This window comes from Hippopotamus amphibius, chromosome 3, assembly GCF_030028045.1.
Source record: "Hippopotamus amphibius kiboko isolate mHipAmp2 chromosome 3, mHipAmp2.hap2, whole genome shotgun sequence".
NCBI classification, from domain to species: Eukaryota; Metazoa; Chordata; class Mammalia; order Artiodactyla; family Hippopotamidae; genus Hippopotamus; species Hippopotamus amphibius.
The window spans coordinates 110,188,278-110,202,652 of NC_080188.1; the positions used below are offsets into that span (position 1 = coordinate 110,188,278).

Genomic DNA, 14,375 nt, shown 5'->3' on the forward strand with positions numbered 1-14,375 from the left:
AGAGAATTCAGCACCACCAAACCAGCCTTACAACAAGTGCTAAAGGACCTTCTCTAAGTAGGACACACAAGAAAAGGAAAACACCTACAAATACAAACCCAAAACAATTAAGAAAATGGTAATTGGAGCACACATGTCAATAATCACTTTAAATGTCAATGGATTAAATGCTCCAACCAAAAGACACAGACTGGCTGAATGGATACAAAAACAAGACCCTTCTATATGCTGCCTACAAGAAACCCACTTCAGACCAAGGGATACATATAGACTGAAAGGAAAGGGATGGAAAAAGAGATTCCATGCAAATGGAAGTCAAAAGAAAGCTGGAGTAGCAATACTCATATCAGACACATTAGACTTGAAAGTAAAGACTATTACAAGAGACAAGGAAGGACACTCCATAATGATCAAGGGATCCATTCAAGAAGAACATATCACAATGGTAAATATCTATGCCCCCAATATAGGAGCACCTCAATACATTAGGTAGATGCTAACAGCTATAAAAGGGGACATCGACAGGAACACAATAATAGTGGGAGACTTGAACACCCCACTTACATCAATGGACAGATCATCCAAACAGAAAATCAATAAAGACACACAAGCTTTAAATGACACATTAGACCATCTCGACTTCATTGATATTTATAGGACATTCCATCCAAAAACAACAGAATACACGTTCTTCTCAAGTGCACACAGAACATTTTCCAGGATAGATCACATCTTGGGTCACAAATCAAACCTCGGCACATTCAAGAAAATTGAAATCATATCAAGCATCTTCTCAGACCACAAAGCCATGAGACTACATATCAATTACAGGAAAAAAACTGCAAAAAATACAAACACATGGAGGCTAAACAATTCACTCTTAAATAACCAAGGAATCACTAAGGAAATCAAAAAGGAAATCAAAAAATATCTAGAAACAAATGACAATGAAAACACAACAACCCAAAACCTATGGGATGCAGCAAAAGCAGTACTAAGAGGGAAGTTTATAGCAATACAGTCCTACCTTAAGAAACAAGAAAATTATCAAATAAACAACCTAAACTTACATCTAAAACAACTAGAGAAAGAAGAACAAAGAAACCCCAAAGGGAGCAGAAGGAAAGAAATCATAAAGATCAGAGCAGAAATAAATGAAAAAGAAAGGAAAGAAACCATAAGAGAAATAAATAAAACTAAAAGCTGGTTCTTTGAGAAGATTAACAAAATTGATAAACCATTAGCCAGACTCATCAAGAAAAAAAGGGAGAAGATGCAAATCAACAGTTTTAGAAATGAAAAAGGAGAAGTAACAAGGGACACCTCAGAAATACAAAAGATCATGAGAGACTACTACAAGCAACTCTATGCCAATCAATTGGATAACCTGGAAGAAATGGATAAATTCTTAGAAAAATACAATCTTACAAGACTGAACCAGGAAGAAATAGAAACCATGAGCAGACCAATCACAAGTACCGAAATTGAGGCAGTGATTAAAAATCTCCCAACACACAAAAGCCCAGGACCAGATGGGTTCACGGGTGAATTCTATCAAACATTTCGAGAAGAGTTAACACCTATCCTTCTCAAACTCTTCCAAAATATTGCAGAAGGAGGAATACTCCCAAACTCATTCTACGAGGCTACCATCACCCTGATACCAAAACCAGGCAAAGATGTCACAAAAAAAGTAAACTACAGACCAATATCACTGATGAATATAGATGCAAAAATCCTCAACAAAATACTAGCTAACAGAATCCAACAGCACATTAAAAAAATCATACACCATGATCAAGTGGGGTTTATCCCTGGGATGCAAGGATTCTTCAATATATGCAAATCAATCAATGTGATACATTATATCAACAAATTGAAGGATAAAAACCATATGATCATTTCAATAGATGCAGAAAAAGCTTTTGACAAAGTTCAACATCTATTTATGATAAAAGCTCTCCAGAAAATGGGCATAGAAGGAAATTTCCTCAACATAATAAAAGCCATATATGAAAAACCAAAAGCCAACATCGTTCTCAATGGGAAAAAACTGGAAGAATTCCCTCTAAGAACAGGAACAAGACAAGGGTGTCCACTCTCACCACTATTATTCAACATAGTTTTGGAAGTTTTAGCCACAGCAATCAGAGAAGAAAAAGAAATCAAAGGGATCCAAATTGGAAAAGAAGAAGTAAAATTGTCACTCTTTGCAGATGACATGATATTATATATAGAAAACCCTAAAGACTCTACCAGAAAACTGCTAGCACTAATTGATGAGTTTAGTAAAGTAGCAGGGTACAAAATTAATGCACAGCAGTCTCTTGCATTCCTATACACTAACAATGGAATAGCAGAAAGAGAAATGAAGGAAACTCTCCCATTCACCATTGCAACAAAAAGAATCAAATACCTAGGAATAAACCTGCCTAAGGAGGCAAAAGATCTGTATGCAGAAAACTTTAAGACATTGATGAAAGAAATCAAAGACGACACAAACAGATGGAGGGACAGACCATGTTCCTGGATTGGAAGAATCAACATTGTGAAAATGACTGTACTACCCAAAGCAATTTACAGATTCAATGCAATCCTGATCAAATGACCAATGGCCTTTTTCACAGAGCTAGAGCAAGAAATCTTATGATTTGTATGGAAACGCAAAAGACCCCGAATAGCCAAAGCAATCTTGAGAAGGAAAAATGGAGTTAGTGGAATCAGGCTTCCTGACTTCAAACTATACTACAAGGCCATAGTGATCAAGACAGTATGGTAGTGGCACAAAAATAGAAAGGAAGATCAATGGAATAGAATAGAGAACTCAGAAGTAAGCCCAAACACATATGGGGACCTTATCTTTGACAAAGGAGGCACGAGTATACAATGGAAAAGAGACAGCCTGTTCAATAAGTGGTGCTGGGAACATTGGACAGCAACATGTAAAAGAATGAAATTAGAACACTTCCTAACACCATACACAAAAATAAACTCCAAATGGATTCAAGACCTACATGTAAGGCCAGACACTATAAAACTCCTAGAGGAGAACATAGGCAGAACACTCTATGACATCCATCAAAGCAAGATCCTTTTGGACCCACCTCCTAGAATCATGGAAATAAAATCAAGAATAAACAAATGGGACCTCATGAAACTTAAAAGCTTTTGCACAGTGAAAGAAACCTTAAACAAGACTAAAAGGCAACCCTCAGAATGGGAAAAAATGATTGCCTATGAAACAACGGACAAAGGATTAACCTCCAAAATATACAAGCAGCTCATGAAGCTTAATACCAAAAAAGCAAATAACCCAATCCACAAATGGGCAGAAGACCTAAATAGACATTTCTCCAAAGAAGACATACAGATGGCCAACAAACACATGAAAAGATGCTCAACATCACTAATCATCAGAGAAATGCAAGTCAAAGCCACAATGAGGTATCACCTCACACCAGTCAGAATGGCCATCATCACAAAATCTGGAAACAACAAATGTTGGAGAGGGTGTGGAGAAAAGGGAACTCTCCTGCACTGATGGTGGGACTGTAAGTTGGTACAGCCACTATGGAAAACAATTTGGAGGCTCCTTAAAAAACTACAAATAGAACTACCATAGGATCCAGTCATCCCACTCCTGGGCATATACCCAAAGAAAACCATAATCCCAAAAGAAACTTGTACCATAATGTTTATTGCAGCACTATTTACAATAGCCAGGACATGGAAGCAACAGAAATGCCCATCAACAAGTGAATGGATACAGAAGATGTGGCATATATATGCAATGGAATATTACTCAGCTATAAAAAGGGATGAGATGGAGCTATATGTAATGAGGTGGATAGAGCTACAATCTGTCATACAGAGTGAAGTAAGTCAGAAAGAGAAAGACAAATATTGTATGCTAACTCACATATATGGAATCTAAAAATGGTACTGATGAACTCAGTGACAAGAACAAGGATGCAGATACAGAGAATGGACTGGAGAACTCGAGGTATGGGAGGGGGCGGGGGGTGAAGGGGAAACTGAGACGTAACGAGAGAGTAGCACAGGCATGTATATACTACCAACTGTAAAATAGTCAGTGGGAAGTTGTTGTATAACAAAGGGAGTCCAACTCGAGGATGGAAGATGCCTTAGAGGACTGGGATGGGGAGGGTGGGGGGGATTCGAGGGGGGGGAGTCAAGGAAGGGAGGGAATATGGGTATATGTGTGTAAAAACAGATGATTGAACCTGGTGTACGCCCAAAAAATAATAAAAAAAAAAAGAAAAAAAACTATATGATCACATGGGAAAAACAATCCCTGACTATAGGGGAAAATTATATTGAAAAGTGATATTGCAGAGTGTCACACAGTGGCTGCCTTTATTATAGTCATCAGACAAAATATAATATAAATATATTTATTATATAAAAATAATAATTTTTAAAACATGATATAGGAATATAAATCTCATAAATGTCGATTGTTAAAAAAACTAATAAAAAAGAATATTTTAATTTGAAACGGATAAAACAGGGTACGTATATCTTGAGAGAGAGTTAGTAAATAGCATTTTAGTGTTTTTTTTTTTAAATTTACCACTTTTAATGTTTTTTCATTTTTCAAATTTTTATTTTATAGTGGAGTATAGTTGATTAACAATACTGTATCCCTTTCAGGTGTACAGCAAAGTGATTCAGTTATACATATACATGTATCTATTCTTTTTTTGACATACAATAAACTGCATGTATTTAAAGTACACAATTTGATATTTTTTTCTTATCAGTAATGTATTTATGGGTACCCCAATCTCCCAATTCATTCCACCCCAACACCCCCCTCCCCCAATTTTGATATGTATCTATTATTTATCAAGTTCTTTTTCCACTTAGGTTATTGCAGTGTATTGCGTAGAGTTCCCTGTGTTAAACAGTAGGTTCTTGTTGATTATCTATTTAAATATAACAATGTGTACATTTGTTGATTATTAACAAATTACCAGAACATGAAATTAGAGAGAGAAAGATTGAAAATGCTAAAAATATATTAATAGACATTATCAAGGAAGTAAAGGGGAGAAACATATATCTATCAGACACTAGGGTTTTGGTAACAATGAGAAAAAAATATTTAAAGAGATAATTACTGCACTAAATTTTTTCCAGATTGATAATAATTTTAAAAGAAGAAAATATCGCCATTTGCAGCAACACGGATGGTCCTAGAGAATATTATGCGTAGTGACATGTCAGACAGAGAAAGGCAAATGCTATGTGATATTACTACTTATATGTGGAATCCAAAAAATAATGTAAATGAATCTATATACAAAACAGAAACAGACTCACAGACAACATAGAAAAGAAACTTATGGTTACCAAAGGAGAGAAGAAGGGGAGGAGGGACAAATTAGGAATATAGAATTAACTGAAACAAACTATTGTACATAAAATAGTTAAGAAACAAGAATTCACTGTATAGCACAGGCAATTATACCCAATATACAATAACCTATAATACTGAGTCCCAATAGATGTTTCACAGCTGTGTGGATCTTTTCCTTTTTGCCAAAAGGAGAAGGAAAGGAAAGTTAATTTGGTTTGGTTATTCTCTTTTTCTTGCAAAACCAAAACTTCCATTTGAGAAATGGAAATAAATGTGATAGTAAACACCCTGGAACCTAGGGGAATACTGTGCCAGCTGGTTAGTGATTTTATTGTTAAGAGACATACATCCATATTGCTTTGTCATGACTCTTATTGGGACTCTGCATCTTTCACTTTGATTCTCTTTGTTCTTCCCTTTCAAAGAAGTAGAGACCTCTTCCCAAGGAGACCACCTCATGCATCCATAGGGCTCTTGCTTTTCAAAACGGAAAATTAGCTAAAGGTGGCAGATTACCTGAACTTCCTTGGGTCTGAATAAGAATACTGCCCTCTAGAGATACAGTGTCCCAAACCCAGCTAAGGCAAAAGTGGAAAGTAAATTTACAGCCTGAAAATTCCCAAGAAGACTGAGGAATACAACCTTGGATGACCGGTTCATGATTATGTCAAGGTTCTTTTTGAGAAATGCTTTTGGAAAAATAAATGCATCTAGCTTCCAAAGAGGTAAATTCTTACAATCTCCTTCTGTTTATATTTGGCTCTGGCAAAGCAAGTTTCATCCAGGCATAGGCATAAAAGAGATGACTCCTAGGGAATGTATATGCACATTCCTTTAGCAGATATATAAAAACGTTCCTGGTTTACTCATGATTCAGAGCAGATGAAAATAAATTATATCTGCAATCAAAAGACCAGCCCACATCCCTGTGGAATGAATTCATATTTTTGTATGAATTCAGGATGGATTCAGGAATATCTAACTCTTGTTATCCCATGCAAAATAGTAGGATTTCTCCCAGAAAAGCAATTCTAAAGATATTTGCAGAGAATTAATGTAGCTTTCTTTAAATCACTGGTCTATAGTCTTGCATTTCATTTCAGGTTTATATGCTAGAGAAGAGTTAGCACAGTTAGTACCAAAGGTGGAGAATGTACCAAGTAGATATTTTCCTGAAGAGCCAAAAACTAAGCTGAAGGCAACTCAGAGGGGTCATCCTGATTTTTCTTTTGTTTACCTTAGGCTAATTGCATGCCTTTTGCCCTTTGTTCTCCTTAATTGTTATTGTAAAGCTGTACATTTAATGGTGGTAGAAAGCCTTGAGTAAGCACAGGGCATGTTTTAGTGATGCTTAGCTTTAATTGTATATGGCAAGCTGAATTGGAGTAGGGGATAATATCATTAAATTTTTGAAATGTTTATGTTGTCTGTGACTTTTGAGCATCTAATCTACAGAGAACTACCTTTCAAATGATCATCTTCCTAAAATAAGTTAAACTGATTGGAGTAAGGTAAAGTAAATTAATGGTACGGAAAGTAAATCTGTCTTGTGGGTATGTACTAGGTACCATACTAGGGAACTTCACATCATAATCTCATGTATCCTTCATTATTTTCTCTAACCAGGTATAAATATCACAGTTGCATGCATAAGGATTCTGAGGTTTAGACAGATTAAACATCCATCCCAAATGAAGAAACTCAAAAGAGTACACTGTTCCTGTTATAAGTTCTTAGTAAAACTTCATGGAAAGGGAAATGTTTAAAACAATTATGGGCAATAAAATTGGTAGTTGTCTAAGCTAATGCTGGATGATAGGAGTTAGTCTTCCACTAATCCAGAAATAAATGTTTGACCTGATGGCAGCTTTTATACAAACCCAAATATTTAAAAATTAAATGAACAATTAGCCAGGCATCAGGATCTATTATTTCACTTATTGGCAAATCTTTGTGTGTTAGAAACATATAAGGGCTGATGATCTGTTTTGTTGGATATTTACTATTATATACTGAGTTTGAATCAATGTAATTAGTTCTCTTCTTTATTTTACACTCCTCAGCTTTTCTATTCTTTCTATATTGCCTTTCTAAAAGCCATTTACAATTTTATAAGTGAAATATGTGAGTTTAATGTTTTGAAATTTTTCCTTCAGTCATAAAAAGGTTATTGTTTTCCTTGGCTCTAATTCTATTCCCTTCAGTTTTTTCATTAGATTAATTTTGTTATTGTCAGTATCTGTAGCAATACTTAATAGTTCACCATTAATTCCCTTAACAATATTCAATTAACAATAAATAGTTAATCCCTTAATTGTATAAACCAGTATATTAAAATCTATTGTGGTCAAATTGTAGGCAGAAATGTAGCAAAATAATTTGAAGTCACAGAAATGCTAATCTACACCTTAATTTTTATAACTGTAAGGATGTATTTTCAGAGTGACTTAGCAATATCACTTAGAGGTTGTATTGCAAAGAATTTGACATATAGATTCAAGTAGGTCCTACCACTGCTATCTTCCATCATTCCTTGTCCCCTCTGCTTTCATTTAAAGGAGGCAGCACCAGACTGAATGAAAGCCTCACTTAGTTTCTATGAGCTACCATTTATTAGTGTTCTGATTTAGGAAACTGATTCAGTTACTTTTCATCAGATTTTCTTGTACTGGAACAAAGAATTAAATCATGTTTCCATGATTAAGTCATCCTAATAATTAGCCTCCTTCTTATTTAATAATTCTTTTTATATCAACGTACTTAAATTTATTAAAAAGGAAGTTATATATTATTGCCATATAACAGATATATCTTGTAACTGTAACTGTGACTTTTTTAAATGAACCATACAAAATTAATACATTTTATTTAGTCACCATGATCTCTGGAAAATCCGAGGATGAGATCTGTTATAATTATGTGAAAAATGGAAAATAGGAAGAAGAGATAATAAAGATATAAGACAGCCAAATCAAAAACTTCTCCCTCATAGAATCAGATATATTAAACTAAAATGGTACTAAAAATATATTGTTGTCATGTCTATTTGCTAACTAAAATCATTTCAAATATTACCAATAATATAGTAGAACAGTATGGTTAATGATGAATTTGTTGATTTCTACTTAGCTCTGCAACAAAAAGTTTTGTCTTTTTAAAAATCAGAGTCTGTGATACCTGGATATGGCCTCCTCACTTGATCTAGAAGTAAGGTAGAATAGGCTCTCTGTATTCCACACAAGTTCTTACCAGTGTGAGAATAACATTTAGGTGAGATCCCCTGTAAGTAGTGCATTGTTTTTCACTGTTGCATACTTCATGTCTTAAAAATCATATAGAAAAATGATGTAAGCAAATTCATTAATCAGGCCCTCATTCATTCAACACATAATAGTTGAATGCTTACTGACCATAGAGTATGCTTTGTGGTTGTTTTTTTAACATCATATTTTACTGAATTTCAGTGGGTACCCAGTAAACATATATATATATATATATATATATATATATAACTTTATAAATGGTGCAGAATTAGAGCATACTTGTACAATTTAAGCAGTTTTCTTTTTCCTTTACTTATTAAACCACTAATTTTAACAAATGTACAGTTTAATACAAAAGTATTGACTTTAACATGTCAAAGCTAACTGGGAGAGATGCATATATTTTACAATTGTTTTTATGATGTTCATCACTGACAAGCCTTCCAGTGTTTACATTTGTGTATTCCAGTTGCTTGGCTTATATCCTGAGATTGATCCCCGGGTTCATGAGGTTGCTTCTTTCATTCAGGGCAAATAAAATCATCTGTTTTGAAACTAAATTGTCCACTCAAACAGTTCAAGATTCAGGCAAATATGTCATAAATTTCATTATATTCCTTGCACATACGCATGCAGAGAACACATGGAGGTAGTCCACATCCTCTTGGAGAACTAAACAGGAAATAAAATAAAATCTTTGTAAGTATAAAACATACACATTTAAGATATCAATATAACACATACTCAGAAATAATAAATAAATAAATAAATAAATAAATAAATAAATAAATAAAGGTTCATTTTTCTCTAAATGTTATAAATAATAATAGTGTTATTTCCTCCTTTCCCTTTAGGAAATAGTATGTTAATCATTAAATTTAAAAACTTGGGAATACTGAATAAATACATATTTAACTCCATCAATTTAATAGAATATTTGGATAAAAATAAAAACTCTGAAGGAGAGATATTATCTGTAGTTTCCAAGAACACATATAATCAAAATTAAAAATTTATGAATTCGCTTCAATGATATGCTAATGGTTATATATGATTATAATTTTACTGTAAGTGTTTTCATCCAAATGCATGTGCTGATTTTTTTTTCAGGTCCTCAAGTATTTTTTCATAACATACATTAAACTTGCCTTATGGAAAATCAGAGGAATATATCAGAATTCATTTTTATGGGGCTTTCATCTGACCAGAACATACAGATATTTTGCTTTGTGCTCTTCTTATTTTGTTATGTTGCCCTGTTGGTTGGAAACCTTCTGATCCTTGTCTCCATCCAATGCAGCCCTCTTTTTCACCAGGCAACGTACTATTTCCTCAGCCACTTACCTTCTATGGACATCTGCTATACCTCCTGTGTGACACCTAAACTAATCAGTGACCTGCTCCTGGGAAGGAAAACCATCTCTTATGGTAATTGCATGTTACAGGTCTTTTCCTTGCACTTCTTAGGAATGATTGAAATCTGCATCCTTACAGTCATGGCCTTTGACTGTTGTGTTGCCATCTGCAAGCCTCTCCACTACATGGTTATCATGAACAGCACAAGGTGCAATCTCCTCCTCTTGGCTGCTTGGGCTGGTGGGGCTGTCCATTCCTTTTCTCAGTTCTCTATGGTAATTAATTTGCCCTTCTGTGGCCCCAATGAAATTGATCACTATTATTGTGATATTTTTCCTTTGCTGAAAGTTGCCTGTACTGATACCTACATCACTGGTATCCTGGTGGTTGCCAATTCAGGAATGGTTGCCTTGGTAACCTTTATACTCTTGTTTGGGTCTTATGTCATTATATTATTCACCTTAAGAAATCACTCAGCTGAAGGAAGGTGCAAAGCCCTGTCTACCTGTGGATCTCACATCACTGTGGTTGTCTTATTTTTTGGGCCTTCCATCTTTGCCTACCTCAGACCCCCTACCACTTTCCCTGAGGACAAAATATTTTCTTTATTTTACACTATCATTGTTCCAATGTTCAATCCCTTAATCTACACCCTGAGAAATACAGAGATGAAAAAGGCCATAAGAAAGGTTTGGTGTCAAAAGATATTTTATGAAGAAAAATATAGTTGATTTTTTCTACTCGGCATGCTAAAATCTTTATGCAGGAGTAAATGGGGCCTTGGAATCAGAGACCTCCATTAGCTTTGAGAGTGATTTGAACCCTAATTGTCCACTTTATAAAGGTCAGAGCTGATGAGCTGAAGAAATATGAGTAAAGTGACAATTTCTCTAATCCATAGTGGTGAGTTGTGAGGCAAGAGAATTTTAATAATCATTCACATGTAAACCTGGGGACAAGACAAATTGCTGACACTCTGGACACACAGATAATTAAGAAAATGTAAGTTTGCAAAAGAGAATTTTTCAGGGTTGAGCTCTGTTTGATGACCTAGTTATTAAATTTTTGCCTCTCAGCTACATTCTACCCTTTCACTCTCTGTCCTGTTGTGATTGAGCTGCAGTGAGTATACTTGTTAAGGCTGTCAGTGGAGGACACATCTGTTAAATTGCAGGAGGAAAGGTCTTTCCTCCTGGTTCTGTCCATGACAGGGCTTCCAAGGCCTACGATATTTCTGAGCACTCACCCTCAGCATCTCCCAGCCTGAATCCAAGTCGTTTTTTTTTTTTTTCTAATCTCCTTCCTAAAGTTCATACACACCTCAGGCCTCAAACAGCCCTGTATCCAGCTGGCTCTCTGCACTCAAACCTCTGCAAATCCTCCTACCAACCTGTGGAGGGAGACACACCTGTGGAGTATCCCCTTTCTAGAGACACTTTCTGCTTGTTCTGTGATTGTGCAGTTATGGCTGCAGCTACAATAGCATCTGCTCCAGTGATGTCCGAATCCCAATCTTGAGGAGGGATCTCCTCCTATAAATTCATTTTTTTGGTTATTCATCCTCTCTTAGGTTACTTTCAACACTTTTAATGACATGCAATAAACTGCACATATTATTGTGTACAATTTAAACAATTGCAACAAATGTGTACACCTGTGAAACCATCCCCACTATCAAGATAACGAGAGTATCCATCACTCCAAAAAGCTCCCTTGTACTCATCACCATGTCCCCGTTCTCCTTTGGTGGGCCCCTTTTCTCTGACAACTGTTGATTTGCTTTATGTCTCTACAGATTAGTTTGTGTTCTCTAGATATTTACACATATTTACTCAAACAGTATATATTCTATGTGTGCTAGCTTCTCTCATACTAATTATTTTGAGATCAATCCATGTTGTTGCATGCATTAATTTTTCTTTCCCATTTTTTGCTGTGTATGCCATGAATGCAAATTCTAAAATTTGTTTCTTCATTGTGCTCTTGATGGACCTTTGGGCTGTGTCGAGTTTTTGGCTATTACAAATAAAGCTGCTATGATCATTCATGTACAAGTTGCCATGTGGACATGTACTTTCAGCCCTGTTAGGTAAACATGGAGGAGAGAAATGGCTGGTCCCACATAAGTTTAAGTTTTTAAGAAACTACAAACTGGTTTTTAAAAGCAGTTGTACCAGTTTACATCCCAACAAGAAGTTTCCAGGTGTTCTAGATGCTCCTCAACACTTGGTATGTCTTCTCAATTTTAGCCATTCTAGAAGCTGTGAACTACTATCTCATTATGGCTTTAATGTGCATTTCATAAATAACTAATGACATTAAGCAATGTTTCAGCCACTTATTTGATATTCAAATATCTTCTTTGGTGAAGTGTCCTTTCAAATCTTTTGCCCATTTGAAAAATTTTCATCTAAGTTGTTAACTTTTTAGACATAAAATTGTTTATCTATTCACTTATTAGCCTTTTAATATCTGCACTATCTCATTTCTCTCAGTTTTAATATTGATAATTTGTGTCATCTCTTCTTTGCTCCTAGTAAACTGGTTATATGTTTATCAGTTTTAGAGAATTTCTCAAATAACTGATTTTGCTTTCATTTTTCTCTATTGTATTTTTCTTTTTTTTTTTCTTTTAACTCATTTTCACTTTGATCTTTATTATTTCCTTCTTCTCACTCTGGTTTATTTGTTCTTCTTTTTCTAATCTTAAGATGGAAGCTGAGGACAAATTCGAGAATTTTTTTTCCAATATAGATGTTTAGTGCAATAAATCTCCCTGTAATTAATGTTTTAGCAATGTTCCACAAACTCTGATGTATTTTGTTTTTACTTTAATTCATATAAAACTACTTTATAATTTCCCTTTTGACTTCTTCTTGGCCCCTGAGATTATTTTAAAGTGTGTTATGTAATTTCCAGATATTTGGAAATTTCTTAGATTTCTTTCTAATATTCCTAAGTTGATTCCTTTGTGGTAAAGAATATACTTTGAAAGTCTAGGATCCTTCTAAATTTATTAAGACTTGTTGTATGGCTGAGAATATGATGTATCTTGGTAATTACTCTGAGTATGCTTGACATGAATGTGTATTCTGCTGGAGTTGGATAAAATATTTTATAAAGACAATGAAGTCAAGCCAGTTGAAAATTTGCTCAAGTCTACAACATCTTTGCAGATGTTCTACTTGTTCCATTAATTATGGACAAATGGGTACTGAAATATTCAAATATATTGTGCATTTTCTTTATTTTTCCTTGAGTTTCTGTAAGTTACTGTTTCATGTATTTTGAAGCATGAGGTAGAGTCATAAAAATTTAAGTAGTGATATCTCCTTGATTAGTTGGCATGTTTACCACTATGACATGAAATTATCTTATTCTTGGTAATATTCCTTACTCAAGATTTTTTGGTCTGATAATTGCAAAGTCTCTTCATCTTTCTTCTCACCAGTTTTAGCATTATTTATCTTTTCCTTCCTTTTACTTCTAACCTAAATGTGTCTTCATATATAAAATATATTTTCTATATCCAGAATATAGTTGGGTTGTGTTTTTTATAGACTGTCTAACAATCTCTACCTTTTAACTGTACTATTCAGACCATTACCATTTAATGTGAATATTGTTAAGGTTTGGTTTGTTTACATTCAGCAATACTTTTCTCTTAATTCTATTTATTCTTCACTTTTCTTCTTTGTCTTCCTTCTCTTGAATCAATGGAATATTCTTATAATTCTTATAACTCTATTGTATCTTCTTTATTATCTATTACTCTCTGTTATTTCCATGTCTGCGTTAGGTTTTATGATACACATCTTTAGTTCACCACAGCTTGGTGTGGTAATATAACATTTTATGTACAGCATAATAGACTTACAATAATCATAATATACTTCCATGTGTCCCCCTCCTTCTTTATGTATTGTTGTCATACATTTTATTTCTACATATGTTATCTAGTGAAGTATATTGCCATTATTTTTGAAACCAGTCTCTGTTCTTCAGCAAGCTGTATAATCTTTAGATTTTCTTTTTCTCTTCTTTTCTTTTTTTTTTTCTTTCTCTTTTTTTGCTTCCGAGTAGTGAGAGGGGAAGAATTCCTGTGAAAATAACTTTTTGAAGAATTAGATTATGTACAAAATGCTTAATATAGTGACTGACATATAGTGCTTTAAAAACGTTTATAAATACTCTGGTCATTTTACTAAGTGAGTTCTGATTGTGATAGGATGGTTTCCTGAAATCTTAGGTGACTATATGTGATATGTAGATTTTTTGTTCAAGAATAGAGGCCACCTGAACTTAGTGTAGATGATTCTGAGTTTCTACACCTTGCAGCACTAAAACTACTCAAAGGAAACTACTAGATAGTA

At 34.3% G+C, this 14,375-nt stretch overlaps 1 protein-coding gene across 1 annotated transcript; it reads left to right on the forward strand.

Annotated features, from left to right (window-relative positions):
- Window positions 1–9,797: 9,797 nt before the first annotated feature.
- On the forward strand, window positions 9,798–10,733 carry LOC130850183 (olfactory receptor 4P4-like). Its single transcript, XM_057729579.1, has one exon. The coding sequence runs from the start codon at window positions 9,798–9,800 to the stop codon at window positions 10,731–10,733; it is 936 nt and encodes a 311-aa protein (XP_057585562.1).
- Window positions 10,734–14,375: the final 3,642 nt, after the last annotated feature.

What these genes read in the sequence shown, in the direction of transcription:
- LOC130850183 (XM_057729579.1), top strand. Translation starts at nt 9,798, where the DNA reads ATGGAAAATCAGAGGAATATATCAGAATTCATTTTTATGGGGCTTTCA.